The 27371-nt window shown below is 40.2% G+C and overlaps 3 protein-coding genes across 5 annotated transcripts; 2 read left to right on the top strand and 1 right to left on the bottom strand.

Moving 5' to 3' along the window:
- Positions 1-982: 982 nt before the first annotated feature.
- On the top strand, positions 983-7704 carry nceh1a (neutral cholesterol ester hydrolase 1a). 2 transcript variants are annotated; one of them, XM_037747554.1, is made up of 5 exons: positions 983-1256; positions 4650-4905; positions 5338-5407; positions 6252-6423; positions 6521-7704. In XM_037747554.1, the coding sequence occupies exons 1-5, from the start codon at positions 1116-1118 to the stop codon at positions 7139-7141; spliced, it is 1260 nt and encodes a 419-aa protein (XP_037603482.1). In that variant the 5' UTR covers positions 983-1115; the 3' UTR covers positions 7142-7704. The 2 variants fall into 2 exon arrangements, with proteins under 2 accessions (XP_037603482.1, XP_037603483.1); XM_037747555.1 differs by lacking the exon at positions 983-1256 and adding an exon at positions 4307-4526.
- A 5254-nt stretch (positions 7705-12958) lies between these two features.
- On the top strand, positions 12959-18430 carry LOC119474565 (tumor necrosis factor ligand superfamily member 10-like). Its single transcript, XM_037746643.1, has 6 exons — positions 12959-13242; positions 14679-14810; positions 15251-15296; positions 15406-15522; positions 17148-17398; positions 17776-18430. The coding sequence occupies exons 1-6, from the start codon at positions 13129-13131 to the stop codon at positions 17983-17985; spliced, it is 870 nt and encodes a 289-aa protein (XP_037602571.1). The 5' UTR covers positions 12959-13128; the 3' UTR covers positions 17986-18430.
- A 232-nt stretch (positions 18431-18662) lies between these two features.
- On the bottom strand, positions 18663-25720 carry msl2a (MSL complex subunit 2a). Of its 2 annotated transcripts, none has more exons than XM_037746641.1 (4): positions 25400-25720; positions 24625-24797; positions 21159-22570; positions 18663-20655 (listed from the first exon to the last, which is right to left on the bottom strand). In XM_037746641.1, exons 1-4 carry the CDS (start codon positions 25426-25428, stop codon positions 20353-20355), a joined length of 1917 nt encoding a protein of 638 aa, XP_037602569.1. In that variant the 5' UTR covers positions 25429-25720; the 3' UTR covers positions 18663-20352. The 2 variants fall into 2 exon arrangements, with proteins under 2 accessions (XP_037602569.1, XP_037602570.1); XM_037746642.1 differs by having other exon boundaries at positions 24625-24855; positions 25400-25719.
- Positions 25721-27371: the final 1651 nt, after the last annotated feature.

Below are 27371 nucleotides of genomic sequence, written 5' to 3' on the forward strand. Positions count from 1 at the left end.
CAAAATAAAAGCGTCAAGTCTTGCCAGGTTTCTGAAGAAGAAGAGAGAGGACAATTATACCCAAATACTATAGATTTGTTTGTAATTAGATTAAAATCTAGCAGTAAAAAAATTCTGCAAGATAAACAAATGTGTAGGCTGACACAATATTGGTGGCATACCTAATATTAATGAAACAGTGCCTTGCAAATTAGTTATTTCATATTTCATTCCTAACTTTGAAATAAAAACAGCAACCATATTTATTGACTGCAAAGTGATATAACTTATTAATTTATAATGATATATTTTCTTCAAACAGGTCGAATCTGAAACGATTTAGGCCAAATGTTTAAAACATATCAATTAATTAAAGGTCCCATATTGTAAAAAAGTGACATTTTAATGTTTTGTTTTTTTTATTGTAAAGCATGTGTAAGTGCTATATAAATACTGTAAAAGTATCAAAACGCTCAACCCATAGAGAAATACACACAGCCCGTATTCAGAAACTGTGCCTTTGAAACAAGCCGTCAGGATTTCTGTAAGTTTGTGATGTCACAAATATACAATAAATTGACCATTTCACAGTTTTAAATGTAAACATTCTAAATGTGTCCAAGTTTATTTCCTGTTGCAGTGTATGTGAATGACATCAGCTGACAGCAAGTAAACATGAACCCAAGCTGTAACCTAGCAACACAATTCCGTTCCAATTCCTTTGAAATGCGCTAAAACGGAGTGTTTCAGACAGAGTGTGAATACAGGTATATTCAGAGACACAGCATGAGAGAAAATAAAGTTGTTTTTTTTAACATTACAATAAACATTTTTTTTATAGAAACATAAAATACAAGTAAGCTATGAACATGAAAATGAGCATAATATGGGACCTTTAATTTAGTTTGCAGACAACAGGCTCAGAGTAAATATAGATGTCAATACAGGTTTTATTTTGAAGGTTTTCAGCGGAAGTCTCCATGCTCTAACGGTCCCATAAAGTAATGTGTAGTGCTATAATTAGTGTTACCTCTGGAGCCTGGTTGGCCCTCGTAGAGAGCATCAGAGTCAGTTTGGATCCTCTGTCAGCTCGTCCATGAGTCACAGCTGGAGACACTGAAGCTGTCAGATCCAAGATGAGGCTGCTTCCAGCTGCTGTTACTGTGTCACTAACGGTGGCCGTCGCTTATTTCATCTACATCCCGCTGCCTGATGCCATCCAGGAGCCCTGGAAGCTGATGATGCTGGATGCTGGATTCAGAGCAACGATGCACCTGGTGAGAGATGAGATGTTTTCATTGGGAATGGTGCATGTGCTTGTAGGTACAATAGTGAGTGGACTGATGAGTAACTTCAGCTATATGATTATGATTATCTGCACAAATAATATCATTGAAATTATATTGTTTTCCACATAAAAAGGTTATTTGCAAATACTGCATATTGGAAAACAGCTACTGTAATAGTGGTTTTGAGAAAAGACACACCTGTTAGCCTACAGCACACCTAATCTGTGCAGACATGGACTTTGATCCTACCCACCTAAGCCTTGTGTTGCCCAACTGTAGCTCAGTATAGTTATTATTGCATAATCAGTGCCTTACAATGTGTGTTTATTTAAAGGTCCAATATTGTGCTCATTTTTAGGCTCATACTTGTATTTTGTGTTTCGACTAGAACATGTTTACATGCTGTGATGTTAAAAAAAAACTTTATTTTCCTCATACTGTCTGCCTGAATATTCCCGTATTTACCCTCTGTCTGAAACGCTCCGTTTTAGCACATTTCGACAGAATTGCGATGGAATTGCGATGGAATTGCAACAGCCTGTAACAGCCTGCAACAGCCTGCAACAGCCTGCAACAGCCTGCAACAGCCTGTGACTCAAGCTGTTGCTCGGCAACAGCTTGAGTCACGGGCTGTTGGGTCCATTTATATGCAACCAGGAATAAACTGGGACACATTTAGAATGTTTGCATTTAAAACTCTGTAATGGTCTAAATATTGTATATTTGTGACATCACAAATGGACAAAAGTCCTGACGGCTTGTTTCAAATGCAGAGTTTCTGAATACGGGCTGTGTGTATTTCCCTGTGGATTGAGCGTTTCGATACTTTCACAGTATTTATATAGGACTTAAGCCTGCTTTATAATAAAAAAAAACAGGAAAATCTCACTTTTTATAATATGGGACCTTTAAGTATTTTCAGAGCAGATGTCATGTACATGAATTGACACACAGAGAGCTGTACAAATCAAAATGCATGTGCTGAAACCCCCTCAACATTGTGTAACTGTTATGGATTTAAGTCTACAGTGCTTCTCTTTACTAGAAGGTCTGTTCATGCTTGTATCCATTAAGGCACATTAGTAACAGCAGGGTAACATGTACAAACTTTGTCAAAGAGCTTTTTCAGTTTGATTTTGAAACTGTTACGCCGATTGCTAGTCTGTTGCAAATCAGCCATCTGGATATTTATTCTGGGCTTGAAGCCACAACAATCTCACCTTTGTTCTACATTTTGAAAGTCTCACTGTAGGTGAGGAGTCATGATAGGAGTTATCATTGCCACACTGGCTGAGCAAGTTGTTCTACTTATTATTATTATATAACAGATAAAACTCTTTTATTTATTTTTTTAAGTCATTTAATATTTAATCGTATCTTTCTGTTCCAAAAATTAAGTATAAAAGATCCATTGAGATAAGATTAAAGTAAGTCCAACTGGTCTGTCATTGTTATTTAAATATTTGGTCTTCAATGTGTTCTTTTATAACATTTACTATGATATACTGTAGAAGAAGAAGCGTAAATGGTTTAGAACTAAACACTGAGATGAAATGCTCTTTTTTCCTTTGTGTGTTTGCATATTTTAAATATACTAAAGTAGTTTTAAATAATACATATTGTTTTATATAGTAGTTATATATAGTATTGTTTTTGATAATTGTACAGAACTTAATTGTCCACCAGATTGGAAAATTGCAGCTCACCAAAATACAAGAAAGTGTAACATTGAAAAAATATGTTAACGCTGAAACAAGTACTAAAAAGTACCTAAAACAGAGCATTAAAAAGCATTAAAACATAAACTAAAATAGTGTGAAGCAAGATTTGTGTCTCACTTTATTAAGTCTTTTATTCCGAGCAAAGGTAGATAACGAGGTTTACTAAAATACATCCAAAGAAGGGATGTATTGATCTCATGATACTGACTTTATTAAAAAAAAGTACTCCACTGATTTAGCATCGCACTAACATTGCCGGACTCATGATGAACCGTTTAAAAATAAATGCCTACAGTAGAACGAGGGGGGCAGGACCCAAATGCAGACGGTTCAGGCAGACAGGAATAGTTCAGTGATTTATTGAAGAAGTGAGGATACATAAGCTTACAAGAAGGCACGTACAGACAAGGGTTCAGGAACAGATACAGGGTACAGGGTCAGGAACAGATACAGAGTACAGGGTCAAATACAGGAAACAGGTTCAGGTACAGGGTCAGGTACACATAAGGGTTCAGGTCAGGAACAGATACAGAGTACAGGGTCAGGGTACAGGGTCAAGTACAGGGTCAGGTATTTCGGGTACAGGTTCAGGTATTCCGGACCATAGGAAGACTAGCTGGTGCCATTGGTATCAGCTAATGGGGATCCTTTTTAAATAAATAAATAAAGTACAGAGTACAAGGTCAGGTACAGGGTACAGGGTTCAGGGTCAATTACAGGGTTCAGGGTCAGGTACAGATGGCTAGAAATTCAAAAGTCAAATATCCCGCCACATTGGTCGAGTTTTCTTGCCCGGGTCCAGACCTTTGAATCCGCCCACATAAGTTAATTTCATTTTTAATTCTTCATCTCTATCGCAGTTTTCCTTCTCTGCTCTCTGCTCTTCGGCTTTATCATCTTGTATTCTAAGTTTCCAGGTAAATACAGCAACAGCATTATGCTGTGATGATGCTAATCCGTTTCAAAAATGGCATAAACACTTTTGAGTAGATTACATTATCTTAATTTGTCATATGGCTTGTTGAGTATGTTGGTGGCATGCTACAGAAAAGAAAAGAGAGGAACATTGACGTACTGATTGTTCTGCTACATGCGTATTGTGTAAATTAACAGTTCAGTTAAACTGTGCCCACATTTTTGCAATCACTCTCGCAACACAAGATGAGGCAACAGAAAAAAACGATAATGATGAAATCAACCGTTTCTTATACTGAATTCACACACATTGTGCTCGGCTATTAGCGCTTGTGTAATTGTGGTTTTCATTTCCTTAATTGAGTGGATAGATTGATAGATGTTTAGCCCTGTTAGTGGCGTGGCTCTTGGGATGCCGGTGTCTGTCTGATGGTCAGTTTGTCGGTCGGTCCACCACTTTGGTCCAGTCTGAAATATCTCAAAACTATTTGATCCATTGCCATTAAACAGCTGTGTCTGCTGGCCTTGGTTGAACCAGACAGTGTGAGATGTTTGTGGGGAGGAGGGCAGACATACTGAGACATATCAGTCAGATACAGTGCAGAAGGACAGAGGGGACTAGGTGAGACAGTTGTGTCTCAAGTCCCTGCCAAGAGATGATTGCAATTTGTCTTTTCCCAAAATTCCTTTCTCCTACTTTTCACCCGTCGTCTGAATACGTCTTGAATGTCTTCTCTATCTTCAGGCCTCTTTGAAGGCCTGGCTCGGCTTTGATCATTACATCAAGACAATCAGGGATTCCACAGAGGGTTTCGACGGCATGATGGAGGGGCTGCGCAATTCTGAGAACGACGGAGAGGTCTTTCCCGGAGTTAAAGTCAGCGACATCACTTTCGCCGGCGTCCCGGTCCGTGTGTACGAGCCCCCGGCTGGAGGGGAAGGTCATCTGAGGAGAGGGTTGATGTTTTTCCACGGAGGAGGCTGGGCCCTCGGCAGTGGCAGTGAGTATCGACGTTCCTATCGACGTTCCTATCGACGTTCCTATCGACGTTCCTATCGACGTTCCTACTGTCTTTAAGTATAAGGAGAGGAAATTAAATCAGAAAAAAAAGAATTATCAAATTCATTATTTTGTCTTTTAAAATGAGTTATAAATGCAACTATAAACACAACATTAAAATCTTAAATTTAGCCTTACGAAACCTGCAGATTGACAGTATTTTTGTTTGTTTTATTGAATGGGATCTGTTACATTTTCTGCCTTTAAGGGAAATGATTTGTCCAGATTCCAAAAAAGGAGTTTGTGTAGTAACTTATGTGTGTGTGTGTGTCTTTGTGCCTTTCATTGAAACTTCAAATAAGCAAATAATTCAGCAATAAAATGTTTTTTGTTCACTTTTCCACACACCTCCACCTCTCTCTCACTTCCTCAGAGAAGGGGACGTATGATTCGATCAACCAGATGTTGTCCGACGAGCTCAACACTGTTGTGGTATCCGTTGAGTAAGTGTGCAACACTAATCTACCGTTTCAAAAAGTTTCTGCTCATAGAGACAGAAACACACTTTAAGAAATAGAAAAACATATTTGTATGTTAACTCCATAGACTGTGTATATATAGATGGACGACACGTCTCCACTTCCTCTCACTGTACAAAAGTGAAGCCAAAATATCCCGGATACGGGAGCTGCCATCTGCGTCATTTGGAGCCAGAGTCTGCGCTGTAGTGATCGGGGGACTGGAGCCGCGGTATCGAGGTCCCACTTCATTTATGATCAAACTAACACACATTCTATTACACAGATTTGTGACGGTTATGGAAAGTTAAAGTTACACCTCCTCTCTCTTACAATTCCTGAGCCTCCGGCTGCGCGACTACTTCACTCAGAGCAGCTGTCAATCATGATGTTTCAGCCCCTTTTAATAGCATCAAATAACTAATTAAAACCAAACTTATCAGAAAAATTAACACTTAAAGTAAATGAGCGTGATAAGAATTACCTAAAATGACAGAAACCATCTTTGGGAAAAATGTATTTGATGTGAATTTTTAAGTTTGGCCGATGTCCCATCTGCTAACATGGAGGGGGCAGATTTATGACATATACCGCAGCCAGCCACCAGGGGGCGATTGAGATGTTCTGGCTTCACTTTTGGGGAGCTGTCATGTCGTCCATCTTTATATACAGTCTATTTTTAACTCAAACTTTAGAAAGCTCACAGATGATGAAGTGCTTTCACGGTTTGAATCGTACTCCTGTAGACAAGTGACCCTTTAACTATAGAGAAAGTGCTTCCAGTCACATTCTCCAGTAAATGATCATTTTGCAACCAATGTCTCTATAGGTATCGCCTGTATCCAGAGGTGCACTTTCCAGTGCCGTATTTGGACTGTCTCGCTGCTGCCAAGCACTTCTTGTCCCCAGAGGTTCTGGCCAGGTATGCCATCGACCCCGAGCGTCTGGCTGTGGCAGGTGACAGTGCTGGAGGAAACCTGGCTGCTGCGGTCTCTCAGGAGGTACATACCGAAGCAATGTCATGTTGAGAGCGTGTAACAATGTGCTGTAAATATAAATCAAAAGATTGAGGCCTTATATGTTTTTATATTTCCCCAGATTGCCATAGATGAAACTATGAGTGTGAAATTCAGCGTCCAGGCGTTGATCTACCCAGTGCTCCAGGCTCTGGACTTCAACACGCCCTCCTACTTGCAGAATGGAAATATCCCCATCCTGTACCGGACCCTCATGATCCGCTTCTGGCTGCAGTACCTCAATGCTGACCTCTCCCTGCTGCCCCAGCTGCTGGCTAACAACCACAGCGCCTTACACCACTCAAACATCACCCCAGAGCTGAGGGCGCGGTTCGACTGGACCGCCCTCCTTTCGCCGAAACACAAGAAGAACTACAAGCCTGTGGTTGTGGAAAAAGGTTCCCAGGGGGCGGTGAAGGAGATGTCCGGGCTGCTGGACGTGAGGGCGTCACCACTGTTAGCAGGACCAGAGGTTCTGGCTAAATGCCCTCGAGCATACATCCTAACATGCGAGAATGACGTGTTGAGGGATGACGGCCTGATGTACGCGCGGCGCTTACAGGACGCAGGCGTCGCAGTTACCAGCGAGCACTATGAGGAGGGCTTCCACGGATGTTTCAGCTTCATATCTTGGCCGGTGGAATTTGATGTAGGGAAGAGAGCACTCAGGGGTTACCTCAACTGGCTGCAGAACAACTTGTAAGAGTGTGTATGTGTATGTGTGTGTGCAAGTGAGTGAAAGTGTCTTCATGTGTGCATGCATGTGTGTGTTTGATACAAATGCACTAATCTTTGCTTTATGAATCATGGACTTGCTAAGGGCTAATACATCTGCTCTTTGTTTAAAAATACAAGCTCAGGGACCTCATGTTCCTGTAGAATACACACACACACCACCTGGATACATATGGAGGTTTGTTAGCACTGTAATGTCTGTTGGCAGTGGAGAAGGGCAAATATGTTAACATTAACACTGTGACCAGCTAACAAACATACTTAACAGATGCACAGCCACTAATGGATAAATTAATCAGCTGCTTCCACTGGGAGGAACCACATCAGTACACCGATTCTTACACATGAGCAAGAGATGTCACATGTAATTGGTTTTATACCTAACTTTTAGAATAAAACAAACAGAAGTTCATGTTAGCAGTGGTTTAAACTGTCTGAAGCAATTTAAAAAAAAACAAAACAGGAATTATGTTTTGTCCATTTTGGTCCCGACTAAAATATCTTAAAAAGGTACAGTGTGTAGGAAGTGGCGGCATCTAGTGGTGTGATTGCAGATTGCAACCAACTGAGTACCCCTCCACTCGATCCTTCCTTTCCAAGGCTGTGGTAACGTGAGCCGGCGAGTGCAAAACTGTGGTAACGCCGTTCCCCTCACTCAGAGGCCGTCCTTACCATAATAACATTACTTTAGGAGCAACAAAAGTCAGACGCCGGCTGGCGGTACCACATTTTTGCACTCATTTAACAAGCGCGTCAGAGAGCTACGGTGGCCTTCAGGTAACGTAAAAATGTGAAAAGCTCTCTCTAGAGTCGGTTTTATTTTGGTTTGTCCGTTCTGGACTACTGTAGAAACACCGCGGATGATGACAGATTGTGGATGATGCTTGACAATCACTTAACAAAATGCACTATTTACTTTAATTATTCACATTGTGTCCTACTTACTTTCGGGACATTCTGTGTATCTGAGCATGCTCTTAGTTTATTATGAATTAAATGTTTTGTGATTTAAATGCCTGAGTAGGGATTCTTATGGAACATGAATGAATCACTGGAGTTACAAGTTCACTTGACAGTAGCAGTCCTAAAATTTGTATTATATCAAATTTCCCTATAATATCTGCTCTGCTTGGTCAGCACTGTTGTCAGAAATCTACATTGTATATAGAATCACTCCTACAATATTTTAAAAGTAACATGCAGGACATCTGAGGTGCAACACTTGCTTTTTATGCATGTATTTCAACTGAAGGGCTTCAAATAATGTCATCTTACCTCTAAATTTAATTTTCTTCTTCTAAATGTTATGTCTTTTAAACATTTCACGTGGGACAAACTTCCTCTGTGTCTCTGCTCTGCCAGCTGTTTGTGATTTATGAAGGAGCTGATGAATAATAATAAATACTCATGAAGCACAAATTGTTTGTCCATTTACTATTAAAAGAAAATCTATTTCCAAATATATTGTTGTGCATCATCAGCCTGTGATGTTTAATATATGAAATGTTATTTTGCAACTAGGTGTATTTTTGTGTTATGTTTCCCAGAATGCCTTTTAACAACCGTGATAATAAAGGTGTGGATGTTGCACCTGTACTGTACATGGAGGTTGTGTGTGACTGAGGTGACGCTCACTTTGACTGTTCAGTACATGACGTGTCGTTGGCGTGTTGAACAAACTTAGATGTTTGTGTAAAAAGTGCAAACATTAGAATTGAACAAAGAGTTCAAATAGACGGAAATAAAAGACAGAATGACGAATATTTTAATTTACAATTGATTGTTTCCAGGGCCTTCTGTGTACTCCACATTACTACTACTAGAGAGCCCCCAAATGATTTCACATCTACACCAGCTCTCAATAATATTCAAGATCAGACATGTTTTTGTTTCTTTACATAGAAAGAGAGTGCATTTCTGGGCCAATAATCAATGCAACACCCCCCTCTAGTGGACTGAGAACATCATGACCCTTCCATGGTCTTAATCTAACACACATTTGGTAACCACTAGTGGATACTCAAGTACTGTGAGAACAACTTCGAGGTACTTCCAGAGGCTATTTCCTCTACTACTACTACTACTAATATGACACATCGTTATAGATTAAACTATCAGACAGTATGTGAAGTAGTTAAAATTAGAATGAATTAAGCATGAATGATTTAACAAAATTAATCCAATAATACAACACACAGTAATAAACACTCACGGGGGCCGTTTGTCTGCATGTTAAATCATTTTGATACGATTGTGAGTTAAACATTAGTCTGTATTGGCTCTGTTTCTATGCTCCCACATTCACATACAATAGTTTCCTATCGGGGAAACACCTTTCCACGGACACACTAGCTGAGTCACTGGCAACTTGTGCTGCTGTAGCAGTTTTCAGCACTAGTCTTTGTTTCATAAATGAGACAATGAGCAGCTGTAATGCTCAGGCGGGAATTTAGGGAGATTCCATGACTTTACCGAGAGGAACGTTGGGAGGAGAAGCCTCAGGGGAGGGGAAAAGGGGAGTGGAGGACAGAGGAGGGTTGGATGGAGCGTGATCTGTGCTTTAAATCTATAATAACATATGTCTTCTGGGTGTTATTTTAAGTGTTTCGCTACAGGGGGGGAAGCTGCTTTCATTCCCAGAGAAGCAGCAGCTCTCCTTATGCTTTCCTGTTTCCAATTGTTCTTGTATTTCAGATTTACGGAGTTGGAAAATAGTTTCGTCAGCGTCACTGAGTCTAACAATTTCACAGTACTGTTGAGTGTTCCTCACAGAGAGACACAAGTTTTTACTGATTTTGGTGCTGACCAACATTTGTTCCACTTATAAAGTTACAACCCCTTCATATTTTCATGAATAGCAATAGCTATTCAATGTATTTACATTATGTAAATACCTTTCTATATATTAAATTTCATGGTTAATGGCGGAGTCCACCATTCCAGCACTTGATTTGATTTGCCTTCACACGCCAGAGGGATCACAGGAAACGATGCAGCGTTACTGTTTGCAATTTTATCTCATTGATGTTAGCCGCACTGATTAGTGTTCACTCCCCCCACAGCCAGAAATAGAAAATAATAATAATAATAATAATAATACATCCCTGCTGGCTGTAGTTTAATATAATAAACGTAAGAGTGGTATCAAGCATCTCATTTCACGCTCAGCTAGAAAGCAAATAAACATATTTCCCAAAATGTAAAACTATTTCTTTAAGTTAAAACACCACAGGATTAAAGCCAGTTGCTGCATGTCTGACAGAGGTCAAAGGTCACCGGCTGATTGAGGATAAAAATAACAATAATATGATAGGTTTAAAAATATTTAAACATAGTTTTACTGTCTCTTTCTCTCTGTGTGTGTCTGTTTGCCATGGGACTGTAGACAGGCATGTCTCTCAGGGTGTCATCTTCCACGCCCGGGGCCAGACAGTCTTCAGCTATCACTCATGCTCTCTCTGACAGGCCTGGGAATTGACGCACCTAAGGGAACACAGGAACCTCTTATCACTGCCGCATTTTTAGATTTTAATCAGTTAAAGGAAACAAACAAAATACTTATTTTCCTCTGCTGCTGCTGCACTCGCTTACACTTCCTACATTTTTTCAGTTTGGTACAGCACTACCTACATGTGTGAACATTACGGCAGCATGTGTGCCAGTGTGAATGTGTAACACATGCTTTTTAAGGCAGGTCTTGATTGCTGGGAGGGTCGTGCACATCCAGGAGCTGTGAACTCCTTCAGCTCCACTCTCACTTCCTCACACTGACAATGGAGCCGGGATTAGAGGTGAAGGAATGAAAGTAAAGGAATCACTCAAGGTTAAGCTCTGCACATTGAATGACTCCCCTGGGACAAATGGTACTATAGGGCTACACATGAGCCCAAACAATGGCGGGTCATTTGGCACTATAATCGAATAACATTCTCTCAGATCACTTCACAATAGCAGGAAAGAGAAGAAAAAAAGGGTTCTTTTTTTCATCTTACTTTCAGATGCTGAGTATCTGTTATCTACACTGCACTCAAGTGATTTTGGTCATAATGCAACATGACTTTGTTTTATCTTTTTTTCAAATCAAGCAACAGCCAAGAGTCGCGAGGAAAAAAACAGCCATCAGGAGAAAATAAAGTTTGAGTTACACAGTATTATTTATCTGCAGCTGTTTAACTGTGAAACACCAAGAGAACACAAAAGTATCACACTGACAAAAATTGTGAAAATGAAAAACTGAACAAAGACTGAATGTGGATTAAATTACACACAAAAAGCCAAATATCTTAATAAAAACATCACATCTTTATTACTGATTCTTTCCAGAGCCTCCATGCTCACCCCAAATGCCCCATTCAACAAACACAGCTAATGCTGCCTTTGACTTCTAGTCTCCAACTTTGGAGACTGGAATTCATAAAAACAATTTGTACTGCACTGAAGTCTTTCTGACTTGAAATGAACCCAGTTACAAATTGTGGCAGATGTTGTGATTGAAGTTGAACAACGATATTATGAATAACAGAAAGGAGTAAACAATGTCAGATACTGAAAACTGCTGTCTCCTACAAGCATCTGCTACACATAACTAGACCTACGGGATTTAACACATCAAAATTTTTATTAGAACAACACAGGACAGAACACAGATCTATTTTTTCTCTCTGTGCAAAGCTCCTATCTGGTCAACACACTTGTTTGATAACTCTCTGTTTAGACATCAGTCACATCCACTGGTGTAATAGAGGGTGTACACAGCTATACAGAGTATACCCACTTCTTTTTCTGGCATTTTACAGCATACCCACCTACATCACCCAAAAAGCCATTGGAATATAAAGCAGAGTACACCCACTTCCTCCTCAGGTAACCAATAGACTACCATCTATCTCGTACACCCACCTCATCAACGACCACTATCATGGCCATTTTCATTGGGGTCCCTTAACCTCTGACCTCAAGATATGTGAATGAAAATGGGTTCTACGGGTACCCACGAGTCTCCCCTTTACAGACATGCCCACTTTATGATAATCACATGCAGTTTGGGGCAAGTCATAGTCAAGTCAGCACACTGACACACTGACAGCTGTTGTTGCCTGTTGGGCTTCAGTTTGCCGTGTTATGATTTGAGCATATTTTTTTATGCTAAATGCAGTACCTGTGAGGGTTTCTGGACAATATTTGTCATTGTTTTGTGTTATTAATTGATTTCCAATAATAAATATATACATATATTTGTATAAAGCAGCATATTTGTCCACTCCCATGTTGATAAGAGTATTAAATACTTGAAAAATCTCCCTTTATGGTGCATTTTGAACAGATAAAAAATGTGTGATTAATCAAGATTAATCAAGATTAATCATGGACAATCATGCAATTAATCGCGACTAAATATTTTAATCAATTGACAGCCCTAATTAATATAACAATAGAATGAAAAAATGAATATTTTGAACACATATAATGCTCCATCTGCTGATGATGTGGTGAAGATAATGTGTAGTAGCCTTGTTTGGTAAAAAAAAAAAAACAGAAATCTTAGGCTATATACTAGCTGTCAGTCTTGTCAATGGTATGTGCATCAGCAATAGAATATGAGTAAAATATTTCAAGGTTTAAAAGGTCCACATTATTATCTCTTTTGGGTTGCTCAAGTGAAAGTTTCCATATTTCCTACAGCACATGAAGGCGTCATGAAGTTACATGTGCAGTAATAAGCTCCCAGCTCATTTCTATCTAATAACAGATACATCTTGAGGCTGTTAATCCTCCCACCCTCTCTCTCTCTCTCTCTCTCTCTCTCTCTCTCTCCCTCTCTCTCCCTCCCTCCCTGTGGAGCAGAAATGCAGCAGAGCTTGATCTGACTTGTCCTCCCTGCTGGCTGGAAGAAGTGTCTCTTGCTCCTCGGGAACTTTATTTGGGTGCCTCACTAACTCACTCCAGCAGTGTGATATGGCCGTTTCTGTTTCTCTCCAGTGTCTGGGGCTCATCATGCTCGCAGCAATCCTCCTGCAGACCATCGCGGTTGCCTTCAGCTTTGTGTACTTCAACAAAGTCCTGAGCACGGTAAGATATGCTTTCACTTTACTTTACAACACAGAGCTTGGTTTGCCATGTCTTTTTTACAGGGATACCAGACCAGTGACACAACTTTATATCCTCTGCACACAAACATTAACTGTGAAAGTACCACAAACATGGTGTAGTAGTAGAACAGTATAGGAAGGTATAGCAAACCTTATGCCATGATGTTCCTTAAGGGATTAAAACATTGCAGGATTCATATTTTAGAGAAGTGTATTTGGTGAAATGAGGTTAAAAAAGCACCACTTATGCAATGATTTCTGCCATTTTTTGGGCTGGGCAATGAGAGAGGAGAAAGTTGGGAGAGTAGATAACAGAAAACAATGGCAGGAAACGAGACTCTGGAGGTTGTGACACCCAAAAGCAACATTCATATTTCAGATTTGGTGCAGATATTATGAAAAGAAAAGCAGAAAGGAGCTGACAGATTCAATGCTGAGCTCTGATTGGCTGAGTGACAAGAAAGAAACTCCCACCTCCTCACCTATGACCACGTCAGAGAGTTAATTGACCTTTCACTAAGCCCCGCCCCTTAGAACGTAAGCCAATCAGAGCGTAGCATCAATTAGCTCCGACTTTCAGATTTTCTTAATTTTTCTGGCTAATTTTGTGGCTAGTTATGGTTAAACATTGTGCCTGGGGGCATGTGTAATAGGGATATACGTTAACCGGAGAGGTTGGAAAGAGATATACGTTTCTAAAACGTTACGTTTCTATGTAAAAACCAGTAATAATCAGTAATCAATAATCAGTTTGAGATCCTAGATATATCCTTCCAACATATTGAAGACCCTTAGCAGGGAGTGCAGTGACAGTGTGGGCTCCATGGTAACTGTTAGCTCTGATGGCGTGACGTAGTAGCAGTGGGGGGCGGGGCTTACTAATTGGCATCCACCAATTAGGTGATATACCACTACTGTGTATTTTGCTTAATAACCAAGGAACTTTATTGTTCTGACCAAGAATGTTTTTTAATTAATCAATATTATAAAAAAATTGTATTGAAAATGTGTGTTCTTATAATGATTATGTGTTGCCTCCTTATTGTCGAAGCCAAAGGCCAAAATTAGAAGGAAATTAGTTTGTACTAGGCCTCACAGCTGTACAAAATATCATTCAACCATGGAAAATCATGCTTGTTTGTGCTTGCTTACCTTTGCATGTGTGCTACCCCAAGAGCTGAAACTATTAGTCAATTAATGTAATTGATTGTTTCAGTCATTTTTGCTGTTTTTTGAGTCTCAAATGTGAGTAATAGAAAATTGTAAATTAGCCTAATCAAGAAAATAATCAACTGATTAATCTATCCATCCATTATCTGTAACCGCTTACCCTATTCAGGGTCGCAGGGGTGGGGGGGGGCTGGAGCTGGATCAAAAGTAAAAATTTGTTTTTTTATACCTTTTTTATGTTGACAGATGCAGGAGAGTTTCTCCCGCAGCAGTGTGTCCTGTCTGATCAACGCAAATCAGCTCAAAGATTCAGCGGAGGACAAGAAGAGTGATCCCTGCTGGCAAGTCACGCAACAGCTCCACTACCACATAGAGAAGGTTTTTTTTCTTTCTTTCTCTTTCACTACCTTCAATTCGTTTTTTCCCTGATTACAAATTCTACGTGCGAGAAAGTTCCTTTTTCAAATATTTAAGACACCAGTGGCCACGCAGTGCATGTTGAGAAATTATATTTTATTTCTGCATTACATGCGGTTACTCAGAAACCACTGATTGGAGCTGGAAAAATGATGCAACTCCACATCTCTAAATAACAGTGACTCACCCAAAGGGGAATACTGCTATTCCAGATCAACAGATGACATATTTATTGGCCCAGAGGGAGAACTGAATGATTCATGGGGGTGACAAGGCCCCTGGAGAATAACTGAATGTTAATTTAGATCTAAAGATACCAAAATGGCATAATAACTGAAGAGGTCAAGATATTTTAACTCTTTCTCTTTTTCTTTCTGTCTCTCTGGCTGTTTTTCTTTCAGACGATAGCTGACAGATTCCAGAAGGAGATATCCACCGCTATGAGAAGTGAGGACATTGCCTCCCTTGACTATCAGTCACTACTAATAATAGGAGTAAATCTTTTTTCCACTAGAAATGTCTTGTGTGTGTTTCTTATCTGCCTGTCGTTTCACAGATAAGCTGACGGGAGTGCTGCCTTTCCTGAGCCCCGGGGTCCAAAGGGTCCCTCTTCCTAAAGTTGCCGCCCATGTGACGGGGGTCATCTCGTCCACAGATCCTCCATCAACAGACGGTGAGGATCCTTTAAAGTAATACCGTGACACATATTCACAATGCTCGCACACCTGTGAGAGTGCTGTGTTGTTTCATTCATACCTTTCCAGGGCAAGAGGTGAGGAATGTGCTTCAAGGCTCCTCAGGCTGCTCTCACATTCACTAACGTCTTCATGTTTGTCAGGACCTGCAGATGTGCAGCTGCTTTATCTTTGTCAAAATGTCCTGTAGTTGTCTTTGTGACCAGTCAGTGTCCCAATTACTCTTTGTCCAGATATTAAAAAAACACATGCATTATCTTAAGACGTTAGTAGTCCTTACCTAATGTGATTTTTATCTTTTTATGATTAGATTTATGGCATTTTCACCTTTTATTTTGGCATTAGACAGACAGGGCGATAACATGCAACAACGATTCCTGGCTGGAATTGTAGAAGGATATGTGTGACAGACACCCCCTAGTTTTAATCTTTTTTTACTCAGAAAATGTTTATTATCAGCAATTTCTGGGAAACACACCTTTCTAATAAGGAGGAAAAAGCCTATCACCTCAAGTCCTTATATTAAGTTACTTTAATTGCAGTACAGTTTTAAGCTTGTTCAACCATTTTAATTAGTTTTTGAATGATTTATGGTATTTAGCAGTTCATACCAGACAGTTACGGCAGCTGAGTTTACTTTTTATTTTAATTTAGTTGAGCCAGTTGCAAATACATTTGGTTTCCCTCCATTCAAAGCATTTTTCAAATTGTTCAAAGCTTTTACATTTTTGTTTCTGGAAAAATGAGTCATATGATAATATGATATGTTATTAATTGCTCCATTCATATGAGGAGGTCTGTGGGAAGGAGGGGGCATGTAGGTTAGCAGCATGCATTGCTCTCTGTCACAGTGTCTGTTTTGATACGACCACTGGGGGACGCCAAAGTCAATTTCTTTCCAAATTTACACATTTTGGCTTTAAAGGAAAACTCAAGTAATGTTCTATATTTTTCTTATTGTAAATAAATCCCATGAAATTACCAAAACCAGCAATGAATGAAGTGATTCTACTAACAAGTATTGTCCATGTAGCCTGGTGCTCCATTGTTGACCAAAAAACTATTAAAAACACATCATTGGGCCACCCTACTGCACTGGTGTTTCTTCATTATCATAAACCTGGGCACTGTAGTTTATTTTTGAGTGAATCCCACGTACAGTATCCTGCTGCTGTAAATAATCACTACACTAGAGCACCAAATGTGTATTAATCCACGGTTTAAAATAGTCCCCAATAGATGCACTATTTACTCCTGTTTGAGCGAAGTTTGCGGAAAAACCACAGTGCCCAGCTGTATTTTTTCTTTTAATTAAAGTATATAATCATGGCGCGTTCTTAAAGTCTGTAATAGGAATCGAAGTCAAAAGTATTAAAAGACGGACTAACACATTGTTGGTTTTGGTATTTTCATGGGATTTGTTGCCTTCTTTTTAACATGTGGCTGTTGTCTGTGAGCTTAAAAAAGCCACTAGTCTGTGAGCACATCTGTAAGCATTATTGTCATACTGAAAGTTTGTTTAACATTTGTTTCTTATTCGAATAACAGTGACTGGTTATTCTCAGTAACACTCCACTGTGTGTGTGTTTCCGTGCTTCTGCAGGCCCGCGGAGCAGCAGGGGCTACTTGGGGGAGCGAATCCGAGCGTGGGAGGGCCAGAGAGGTCTGTCCTTCCTGCAGAACATGGAGCTGAAGGAAGGAGAGCTGCTGGTGCCCAGAGAAGGCCTCTACTACATCTATGGCCAGACCTACTTCAGACTGCACTCCACGGAGGAGACGGATGGGGATGCAAAGGGGGAGACGGGGGAACCAAAGGAGGAAGGAGCTCAGCTTGTCCAGTACATCTACAAGAAGGTTAGGCTTTGACATGAAAAACAATAAAAGGTCCTTAATAAGCCTCTGACCTCAAAATATGTGAATGAAAATGGGTTCTATGGGCACTGACGAGTCTCCCCTTTACAGACATGCCCACTTTATGATAATCACATGCAGTTTGGGGCAAGTCATAGTCAAGTCAGCACACTGACACACTGCAAGTATATTTGTCCACTCCCATGTTGAGAAGAGTATTAAATACTTGACAAATCTCCCTTTAAATTACATTTTGAACAGATAAAAAATGTGATTAATTTGCGATTAATCTCGATTCAATATTTGAATCGATTGATAGCCCTAAAATGAATGCTTTGATTATGAAAGTTTTGATCTTGTTTTTGTGATCTGGCCCACAGATGAGTTCCTACACGGTGCCCATCCTGCTGATGAAATCGTCCCGGAGTGCCTGCTGGCCTCGTGGCCAGGAGCCTGGCCTCTTCTCCCTGCATCAGGCCGGTACCGCCTTTCTACAGCCTGCTGACCGCCTCTTCATCACCGTTAGCAACGCCAGCGCAATGGAGATGGACGGAAGGGCAAGCTACTTTGGGGCCTTCCTCGTGGGCTAAAGAGGGAAAACCCCCCGGATAGAAGTGTCCGGGACTGGGACGACTTGATACAGACGTCAACAAGAAGTGAACCCAAAGGTCAAGGGGTTTGCTTGATAATATGAGCAGCTGTCTGGGGGTACAGGATTGGAGAAGAAGAATGGACTCTGAGGAGTGCAAAGGACTTCTTCGGGACCACGGAGCTGTAAGGATATGATCTAACGGAGCTGCAGTGGCAGACTCTCAGTGGCCCAATATGGCAAGGACGAAGAGCCATTTGCTTTTCAAGGCTAGTAAACAGGATGACAGAGCAAACGTGGATTATGTGGTGCATTCAGAGTACGGGGCGATTGGACAAGTACAATAGATGCTGATTAAATGTTGCGCTCTCATGTGTGAATGACTTCTATTGAGGACAGAGAGGGATGCTTTGCCTGCAGGTCAAACAGTCAACAGTTATTGAGTTGAATTTCCTCTTTGTGCAATGTCTTCAATAAATGTGCGGCGTGACACAGATCATGTCATGCGGCCTTGAAGAGAAGCACTGATCTAGTATGAATGGACCGAGTATTAAAAGTGTTTTTCTGAAACATTTACACGTCACATTTGTACCGATTTCTTAAGCGCTGGAATTTGAAGATTTTAGTTAGACGTCACTCGCGAGTCAAATATCCCCTCTACACAAAAAGACACAGAACTGAAAAAGTAAAAAACTATCATTTAATTCATGTTGTATTACATGTTTCCATATTATGGCAGTGAATGTTTCAGCAATAATAAGAGTCACTCCTCAAACGAGAGCTTTTTTGACATAAAAAAAACAATACCAAAAACTAATCAGGGTTCAAGTAATGCCCAAAAGAAATACATTTTTGAAACATACACACGCGCAGGAAGATAGATCATATTTGCTGATCGCTCTGTAAATCCACCTGCTACTTCCTGCTGGTCTATGAGTTGAGAACCAAGGTGTTTTGTTTGGTCAGCCTGAGTCCTCCCGCTCTCTCCTCCTTCAGTCTCTTTTTTGGTCACCGTGTCTGGACTGACAAAAAACATGTTGTAGATACAGCTGAGACAGTAAACACAAACACAGACAATACACACACACACACAGCCGCTCGAGTTATAGGAGGGCTTCAAGGTGCTTTAACCAAAACACAAAAAAAAAGACAGTGGTACCAAACACTTGGTATCAAAAATAGTCTCTGAGTTGGTCTCTAATCAGTCGGGACACTACAACTGGGGGGGAAATGCACACGCAGAGGGATATTTTGTCTTGTTAATGACAATCTATGGCTTCAGTTTATCTAAACACACACGCACAGTCATGTACAATCCCATACTCAAACCTTAACGGTGAAATATTTTTAGAAGACAGTCAGTTATAATCTATATAAATGGCAATACTGTAAACAACTGCGTGTGTGCACGAGAGCTGGGAGGCTCCTTGTTGGTGCTCCTATTGCTATGGTAACCAAGAATGGTTTTTAGTTGTAATTTGGCCAATCAACCAGACTAAGTGCTTGCAACCCACCATCCATCCCCCCCCCCTCCCACTGACATTACAGTAAATCTCAGCAGGCACACACACACACTTACACACACTTACACACACACACACGCACACACGCACAGAAACCGTGGAGCCAGCCAAGTGCTTTGACATTATCTTGCTGCCTGTACAATGCCTGCATCAGTCAAGTTCATTAAGACAAATTCATTATCAGCCTAACAGTACTTGGATTGAGTGAGTTAATGAGATAGAAAAGGCATAGAGTCTTGTGTGGGACATAACTTCTCCATTAGATTAGTCACAAGATTCATTCACAATTAAGGTGTGAACACATACGGGGTTAGTAAGGGCCGTCCTGATACCACTTATGCATTTACACGGAGTAACACTCGGAACATGGAAAATGCTGCGACAGGTGAGATATGTTGATGCGTTTTTTTGTTATCATTATGCACTGATAATCACACAGGCACACGCTGAAATCTATAACGGTGCGCACACACTAACAAACACAAAACCTGGTATGGGTTTCCTATTGCCTCTTACAGTATGTCTGTGGTCTATGAACAAAAAGCACCTCTTGGGAGTACAGAACAGCCTTGGAACCGAGTATAAGTGTTTAACTACAGACAGGCAACGATACACACCGGCACACAGGCACAATACAGGAGGCTTTGGCACACCCATGCTAGTCTTACTACTCAGCATTTTCCAACACAGAAGAAGAGCAGGTTACAGAACAGGACAGACCCATAGCTGCCTTAGATTGCCTTCCCCCCCTCTGGAGGGGTGGGGAGGTACAGGTTGTCAATGATCAGCCGTCACATTCAATCAGCATCGAGCTGTCTGGTTTTTTCAGAATCCCCCCCCGCCTCTCATCCAATCAGCAGCTCCAGGCTGTCCTCGTAGGTGGGCTCTTGCGGGGGGCTGGGGGACAGGAAGGCGGTGGTTACGGGGGTCCCCGTCGCCGTGGCGACGTTGAGGAGGGTGTTAGCGCGGATGCTGGTGGTCGCCGGGTTGCGGAGTGCCGCGGCCGCAGTGATGCTGGTGAGGTTGATGCCGAGCGTGAGCCGCGTCTGCTCCAAGGCTTTCTCTGGCACGGCGAAGGCCTCGAGCTTCTTCTCCCCGTTGGCCATGTAGGAGTTCTGGCAACCTCGACAGATACAATCCAAGCACGCCTGAGAAAGATGACGAAAAAATTGTCAAGGAACATCCGTCTATTTAAATCACACCAACGTCATGTTAAAGCTGCAAAATGACTGATCTAACCCCGAGTAACTTATGACTTTGTAAATACAGTGTCATTATTAAATCTGGTTTACAGAGCACATAAATCACAGGTGGCAGTTTTTGTTAACAGATTAGGCAGATTAAGATTAAGCCCCTCTTCAAGATTTATTACTACCATTGCTTGCTTCATGGCAATGCAGAAATCAAAACAAAGAAGTTCAAAGACACCTTAAAATCAAAGCATTGAGACAGGCCAATTAATTCATACTTTAATCAGACAAGTTTATTTGAATTCACATTAGTTGTGTGTTGAAAATTAATCTACACCCAATCACATAATGATGACATTACACTTCTGAAGTGCTGATTGAATAGAGACATTTTAGTTAATAAAATCAATGAAACTTTGATTAAAAAAAATATTCCACACATGCAATGGTTTTACTCTCACCTTGCGGTTTGAGTAACAGGGACAGCGTTGCCCCCTGCAGGTCAGCACAGATGGATTCTGGGTGGCCCTGCCACACTTACAGCCCTTCTTCTCCACTGGCTTCTTATATGGAGGCCTAACGGGCGCCGGGGGAACAAGGCAGCCTGACATCAACCGCTGGTCTTTGCTTCCGTCCTTGGTCTTGGAGCCTCCCCCGCTGCGGGCCTTCGCGTGGGGCTTTTTAAGGCCCGGATCGACGTGCTTCCTGGCACCTTTATTGTGGTTCGGCGTGGGGCGACTGAGCTTGGGGGGCGCCCCGTTGGGAAGGGACGAGTATGTGTGTGCTGGTACAGTCAAGGAAGGTGTTGGTGGTTGCATGTACAGTGTCTGAGAGGGGTTTGGAGTGTGTAAATGTGACGAGGGGCCCTGTAGGATGGAGGCGATGGGGAGGGGTTTCACCTTTTCCCTGTCGCTCTCTGAACGAGAGCGTTTACGTTTAAGGCGGACTGGCGGGGGCTTGGAGGTTGGAGGAGGATCGAAAGAGGATGTATGTATGTGAGCACCATGACTTGCCACTATGTTAGTCCTGTCTGTTTGGATCTGCGTGTAGTTGTGAGCTGCGTCCAGCTGTATGTACATTTGAGCGTGCGCTCTGTCCGTGGTTATGTGCGTGTGAGTGTGCATACGTTCTGGCTGTAATAGAGGAGAATCTCGACCAGGCTGAAGGGGATCCAAAGTCTGTAACACCTCCTCCACACTGAGGAGCAACACCTCCCCCTCCTCCAGCTCCCTGCTGCTAGATTCCCCATCCCTGAGTGAGCACACAGTGCCTGAAGTTGGGGCTAAAGGTCCAGTGGTCAGACTCAGTTCCAGACCACCACAACCAGTATCGGACAAAGACAGGCCTGCCTGTGGCTGCTCTTCTACCAGCTCGCATACTTCCAGCTCAGGAGAAGAGGGTTCCAGGTCCTCCAGCACGTCTCCATTGCATTCCTGTGGTCCATTGGAACGGGGAGGGTCAGAGGAGGAGCTCTGGGGTACAGCTGAGAGCTCTGCAGGAGCAGGTGGTGCCTCTGTGGGGGTGAGGGACTCAGGGGCAGATGGATTCATATCTTCCTGCGCCAGGCTCGAGTCCTCTGTCTCTAGCTCCTCTTCATGTGACATTAGCACCTCCTCTAGCAAGGCCATAACCTCTGGAGACCCTCCCACGTGGCTGCTGATCGGCTGCAGCAACGGCGAATGAGTTACATAGAGGCAGAGCTTCCTGTAGCATTGCACCAGCAAAGAGAGCTGTTTGTTCTCCTGGAAGCAGGAATAGTCCTTACAGCGGCTGCACGACGGCCTGATCTGCATCTTCTGGCCTTTACAGCCCAAGCAGACATAATGCTGACACTCTGCATGTGTTGGGGAAAGGGGATCCTGGAGCAGTTTACCTGAGAGAAAAGCAAGAGGGAACTGTTAATCCACGTGTTTATCCACTTTGCATTTATTTATGTGGAGAAACTATGGCACAATCAACTAGCTGGACTAGTCATTTTAAGTTCTTTCCATTCACCATCATGCCTCTCTAGAAACAGATGTAATTACCATTTGAAGTGATTAATCTGTCAATCATTTTCTCATTTAACCATTTGGTAAAACATTAGAAAACAAAGGAAATGGCTTGTTCTGTCCAGCCAATTTCAAAATAGATGCTGAATAACTTTCCGTTAATTGATTTATCAATTGATTAGAGATGCACTCATACGACTTTTTCAGTCCCGATATCAATATGATCCCTGGGCTTTGGGTATCAGCCGATACCAAGTTCTGCTCCGATATCAGTGTTTAATTAATAAGCTGTTTGCCTCACTGTGTGGAAGTGACTGGGATCATTCTTTTATGTGTAAGGCAACATCAGGCTTGACTTCTACATTACTTTTTTAACTTTGTAAAACAAAATGTAACAAGTAAATACATAGATATAAATGTACTGAATTGATATTTATCATTAAAGTCGTAAATCGTACACCAGAAACTCGGTAAACAATATTCAAAATTAACAGAAATAACAAATCAAGAATAAACCTTTATAATTCAGCAACAAATTGGTCAAAACTTAAACAAAAATTTTAATTCCAGTATATAATGTATACAGTATGTATAAATAGAATTGAATTGAATACATCGGCTCCACTGTCACCGATATCCGATCCAGCTATTTGAGTCAGTATCGGCCCGATATCCGATCCGGTATCGGTGCATCCCCACAATTGATCAAATTGATTGCTTCAGTACCAGCTGATGCATTTCAAGCAGATCAGAGAAATCAATAAACTCAATACCAATATCATGATGTGTGACTAATCTGGGATTTTTTATTTTTTCTACACCTTAAATGTTGGTGCTTCTTGCACTTTTTTCTGAATTTTAACTTGTCCGTTTATTGACATAAACAAATGAAGGCGCCAACCTGCCTAAGCTTTATGTTGACATTACGGATTTTTTACTGCTTACATCACCCAACCTGTTGTTCTGGTTAAATATTGCACGAAAGAGGGAGAAAGTAATCATGCCAAAAACACCATTACATAATCAGCAGAGGTCAGAAATATTGTCATTTTATCATTCTGTCTATATTGCCCCATCTCTAAATGCAAGCTGTGCCATTGTTGATATTCCACTAGCAAAGCGGAGAGAGTAAATAGAGCATGAATTGGAAACACATGGCTCTGCAGCAGACACAACAACAGAGGAGTCATCTGTCTTGACAAAAGGAGGACAGATGACTGGTGCTGCTCAGCCTCGGTTGCTAAGGAGACCACGGGTTGTGGAGCACGACAAACCGCTGTGCACGCCCACAGACACTTAAAGTCAATATGAGATTATGAAACACTTAATTCATTTTTTAGTAAACTGAAACTTGAAAATTATGATAATCTTGCAGTGAGGTGACATAAAAACAGTACTGCTATTATTCAGTGATATTTTCTTTTTATTTTCAATTAACTTATTTGTTGATTTAATTTATTATTACTCTCGTATTTTTGTATTATTATTGGGTTTTTTTTGTTATGTGTGTCTTTTTTGTTTGTTGTTTTAACTCTATTCTTTCTTTTTGTCATTATTATTATTAAGGTGACATAAAAACAGTACTGCTATTATACAGTGATATTTTATTTTTATTTTCTATTAACTTATTTGTTGATTTGATTTATTATTACTCTTTTTTTACATTATTATTGTTTTTGTTTTTTTGTTATGTGTCTTTTTTTTATTTATTTTTTTAACTATTCTTTATTTTTTACATTATTATTATTGTTATTTATTTTTCTTGGTTTTGTTTCGGTTTTATATGTTGAGGTTGTTTTCTCTCTAGTGTACTCGATGGGTTTGTCTGTAAGCTCATCTACTTAAAAGTTGGTTTAATTACGAACAGTGGATTGCATATATCAAAACAGCTTTGAAAAAAGGGGGAAAATAAAGTGATATTTTGCAGGATGCTTACCACAGACATGGCATGCAAGCGCCTGTCTGAAGAAAGGCAGAAGCGTGTACATCTCTGCAAAGGTGTGAGGCTGCCTCGGGTCACTCTGCAGCACGGCCCGGCTGGCGGACACGTACAGAGCGGTTGCATTCACCGGGTTCATAGCGGTTCTGGTGTGTGATCCGTCTTGCAGCCTCCTCAGGGAAACAAAAAAAAAAAATCCAGCCACTTGCTGCTGCTGCGACTCTAAAGCTAAAGATAGATAGTCTCAGGTTGGATGCTGGATGATGATGGAGGAGGAAATATAAACTGGCCTCTGGTGGAGCAACAAGCAAGTCACTCCAGTGTGTCAATACAGGCACATTAAATAATAATAATAGCACGCACAATAATAACAGACATGCTTGAAGCTGAATCACTAAACGTTAGCTCTGCAGCTAGCTGGCTAACGTTAGCATCACCGGTTCGTAGTAATGAGATCTTTTAGATCATTAAGTTTCTATTAATTAGGACCAACTCGACCCTATGTTTTAATTACTCACATTCTCCCTAACGCTGCTCTAACAGCTACCAGTGATCAATCAATCGATCCATGATCAGAAAGGTTAGCATGTATGTAGCTAGTTAGCTTATCAGCCAAACGTTTTAAACCACAGATGCTCGATGCTATAGCCATAAATAAAGCTCATGTATAACCCAACACAGTCTCCTCCTCTCTGCGACGAACCAAAAGATGCTCTTAAGATCGCATAATTGGTTTGGTTTCTCAATCAGCTAACACCTCCCAGGCGCGCACCTTGATGTAAACAAAGCTAGCGTTAGCATGGCGAGCTAACAATTAGCTAGCAGAAAATCCAACCGTTATCTCCTCCTCCTCTAAGGGCCGCCGCCGCTGCCTTTATGCCTCGCACTCACAAGCAGGAGGGTAAATGCAAGCTATAGATTGAAACCCTGCGACTCTGGTACGTTTTGCTATAATACTTGGCGAGCAGCGAGCGAAACATAGCTAACTAGCCGCTTTACAGATGCATCAATCATTCGATTCTCCACTTTTCTCTCGCATCAAGCTCTCAACCTCTCGACAGGCATGAGCATCATCTCGCGAGATTTACTCTAGTTACCTTGGTTACGGTAGTTTTCGAGGGGTTCACAGCGACTTCAGCTTCGCTTCATGCACGCACCTGCTGTCCTAAACGACACAACAAATTCATTAGTTGAACGAATTTAGAGTTTTCCTCATTATTATTATTTATTATTTAATTTAATTTTATTTAATTATTTATTTATTTGTTATTTTTATTGTATTTTTATTTTTTATATATTTATTATTTTTTATATCTATTTTTGTGTTTTTATTTTTTAAATTTATTTATTTTTAATTTTTTAATTTAATTTAATTTAATTTAATTTAAATTTATTTTATTTTATTTTTCTGCACAATCTCCTGTTCCACACTCCCGTCCAGATGGTGGCGGTAATGCATTTAATTTAATTTAATTATTTTTAATTAATTTATTTTATTTTATTTATTTATTTTATTTTTTTGTTTCTGCACAATCTCCTGTTCCACACTCCAGTCCAGATAGTGGCGGTAATGCATTTAATTTAATTTAATTTAATTTATTTTTAATTAATTTATTTTATTTTATTTATTTTTTTTGTTATTTTATTTTATTTTTTTGTTTCTGCACAATCTCCTGTTCCACACTCCAGTCCAGATGGTGGCGGTAATGCATTTAATTTAATTTAATTTAATTTATTTTTAATTAATTTATTTTATTTTATTTATTTTTTTTGTTATTTTATTTTATTGTTTTGTTTCTGCACAATCTCCTGTTCCACACTCCAGTCCAGATGGTGGCGGTAATGCATTTAATTTAATTTAATTTAATTATTTTTAATTAATTAATTTTATTTTATTTTATTTATTTATTTTGTTATTTTATTTTATTTTTTTGTTTCTGCACAATCTCCTGTTGCACACTCCCGTCCGGATGGTGGCGGTAATGCACGTCTAAGATTGTTTGCCAACCGCCAATAAACACCAAAAAAGAATAAAAAATTCAATTAATTCATTCTTTCAAGAAGAAAGTGGGAAAAGGTAATTAAAATAATAAAATAGAACCGTGGAGACATATCATATTATGTTATGTAGGCTATCCTAAACCCTGCTACTCTTGCTAGCGAGCAGCGAGCAAAGATGCATCAATCATTCGATTCTCCACTTTTCTCTCGCATCAAGCTCTCAACCTCTCAAGAGGCATGAGCATCATCTCGCGAGACTTTCCTCTAGTTACCTTGGTTACCGTGGTGTTCGAGGGGTTCGCTTCATTCATCGCCTACTGTCCTAAACAGCTTGCCAGTTAAAAATTAAATTCATTAGTTAAAAGAATCTAGAGTTTTCCTCATTATTATTATTTATCATTAATTTAATTTGATTTAATTTAATTTAATTTATTTAATTTTTAATTTTTTTTATTTAATTTTTTAATTTGTATTTAATTTATTTTATTTTATTTTATTTTCCTCCTCTAAGATGGTTTGCCAACCGCCAATAAACACCAAAGAATAATAATAATAAGAAAAAATTTAATTCATTCATTCTTTCAAGAAGAAAGTGGGGAAAGTAATTAAAAGAATAAAATTAGAACCGTGGAGACATTTCATATTATGTTGTGTAGGCTATCCTAAATCTTTTTTTTTTTAAACAGAATTTATTTCTGAATTTTGTTAATACAACTCTGACAATCCACTGCACAAACATGTTT

The sequence above is a fragment of the Sebastes umbrosus genome, chromosome 16 (assembly GCF_015220745.1).
Source record: "Sebastes umbrosus isolate fSebUmb1 chromosome 16, fSebUmb1.pri, whole genome shotgun sequence".
In the NCBI taxonomy this organism is placed as follows: Eukaryota; Metazoa; Chordata; class Actinopteri; order Perciformes; family Sebastidae; genus Sebastes; species Sebastes umbrosus.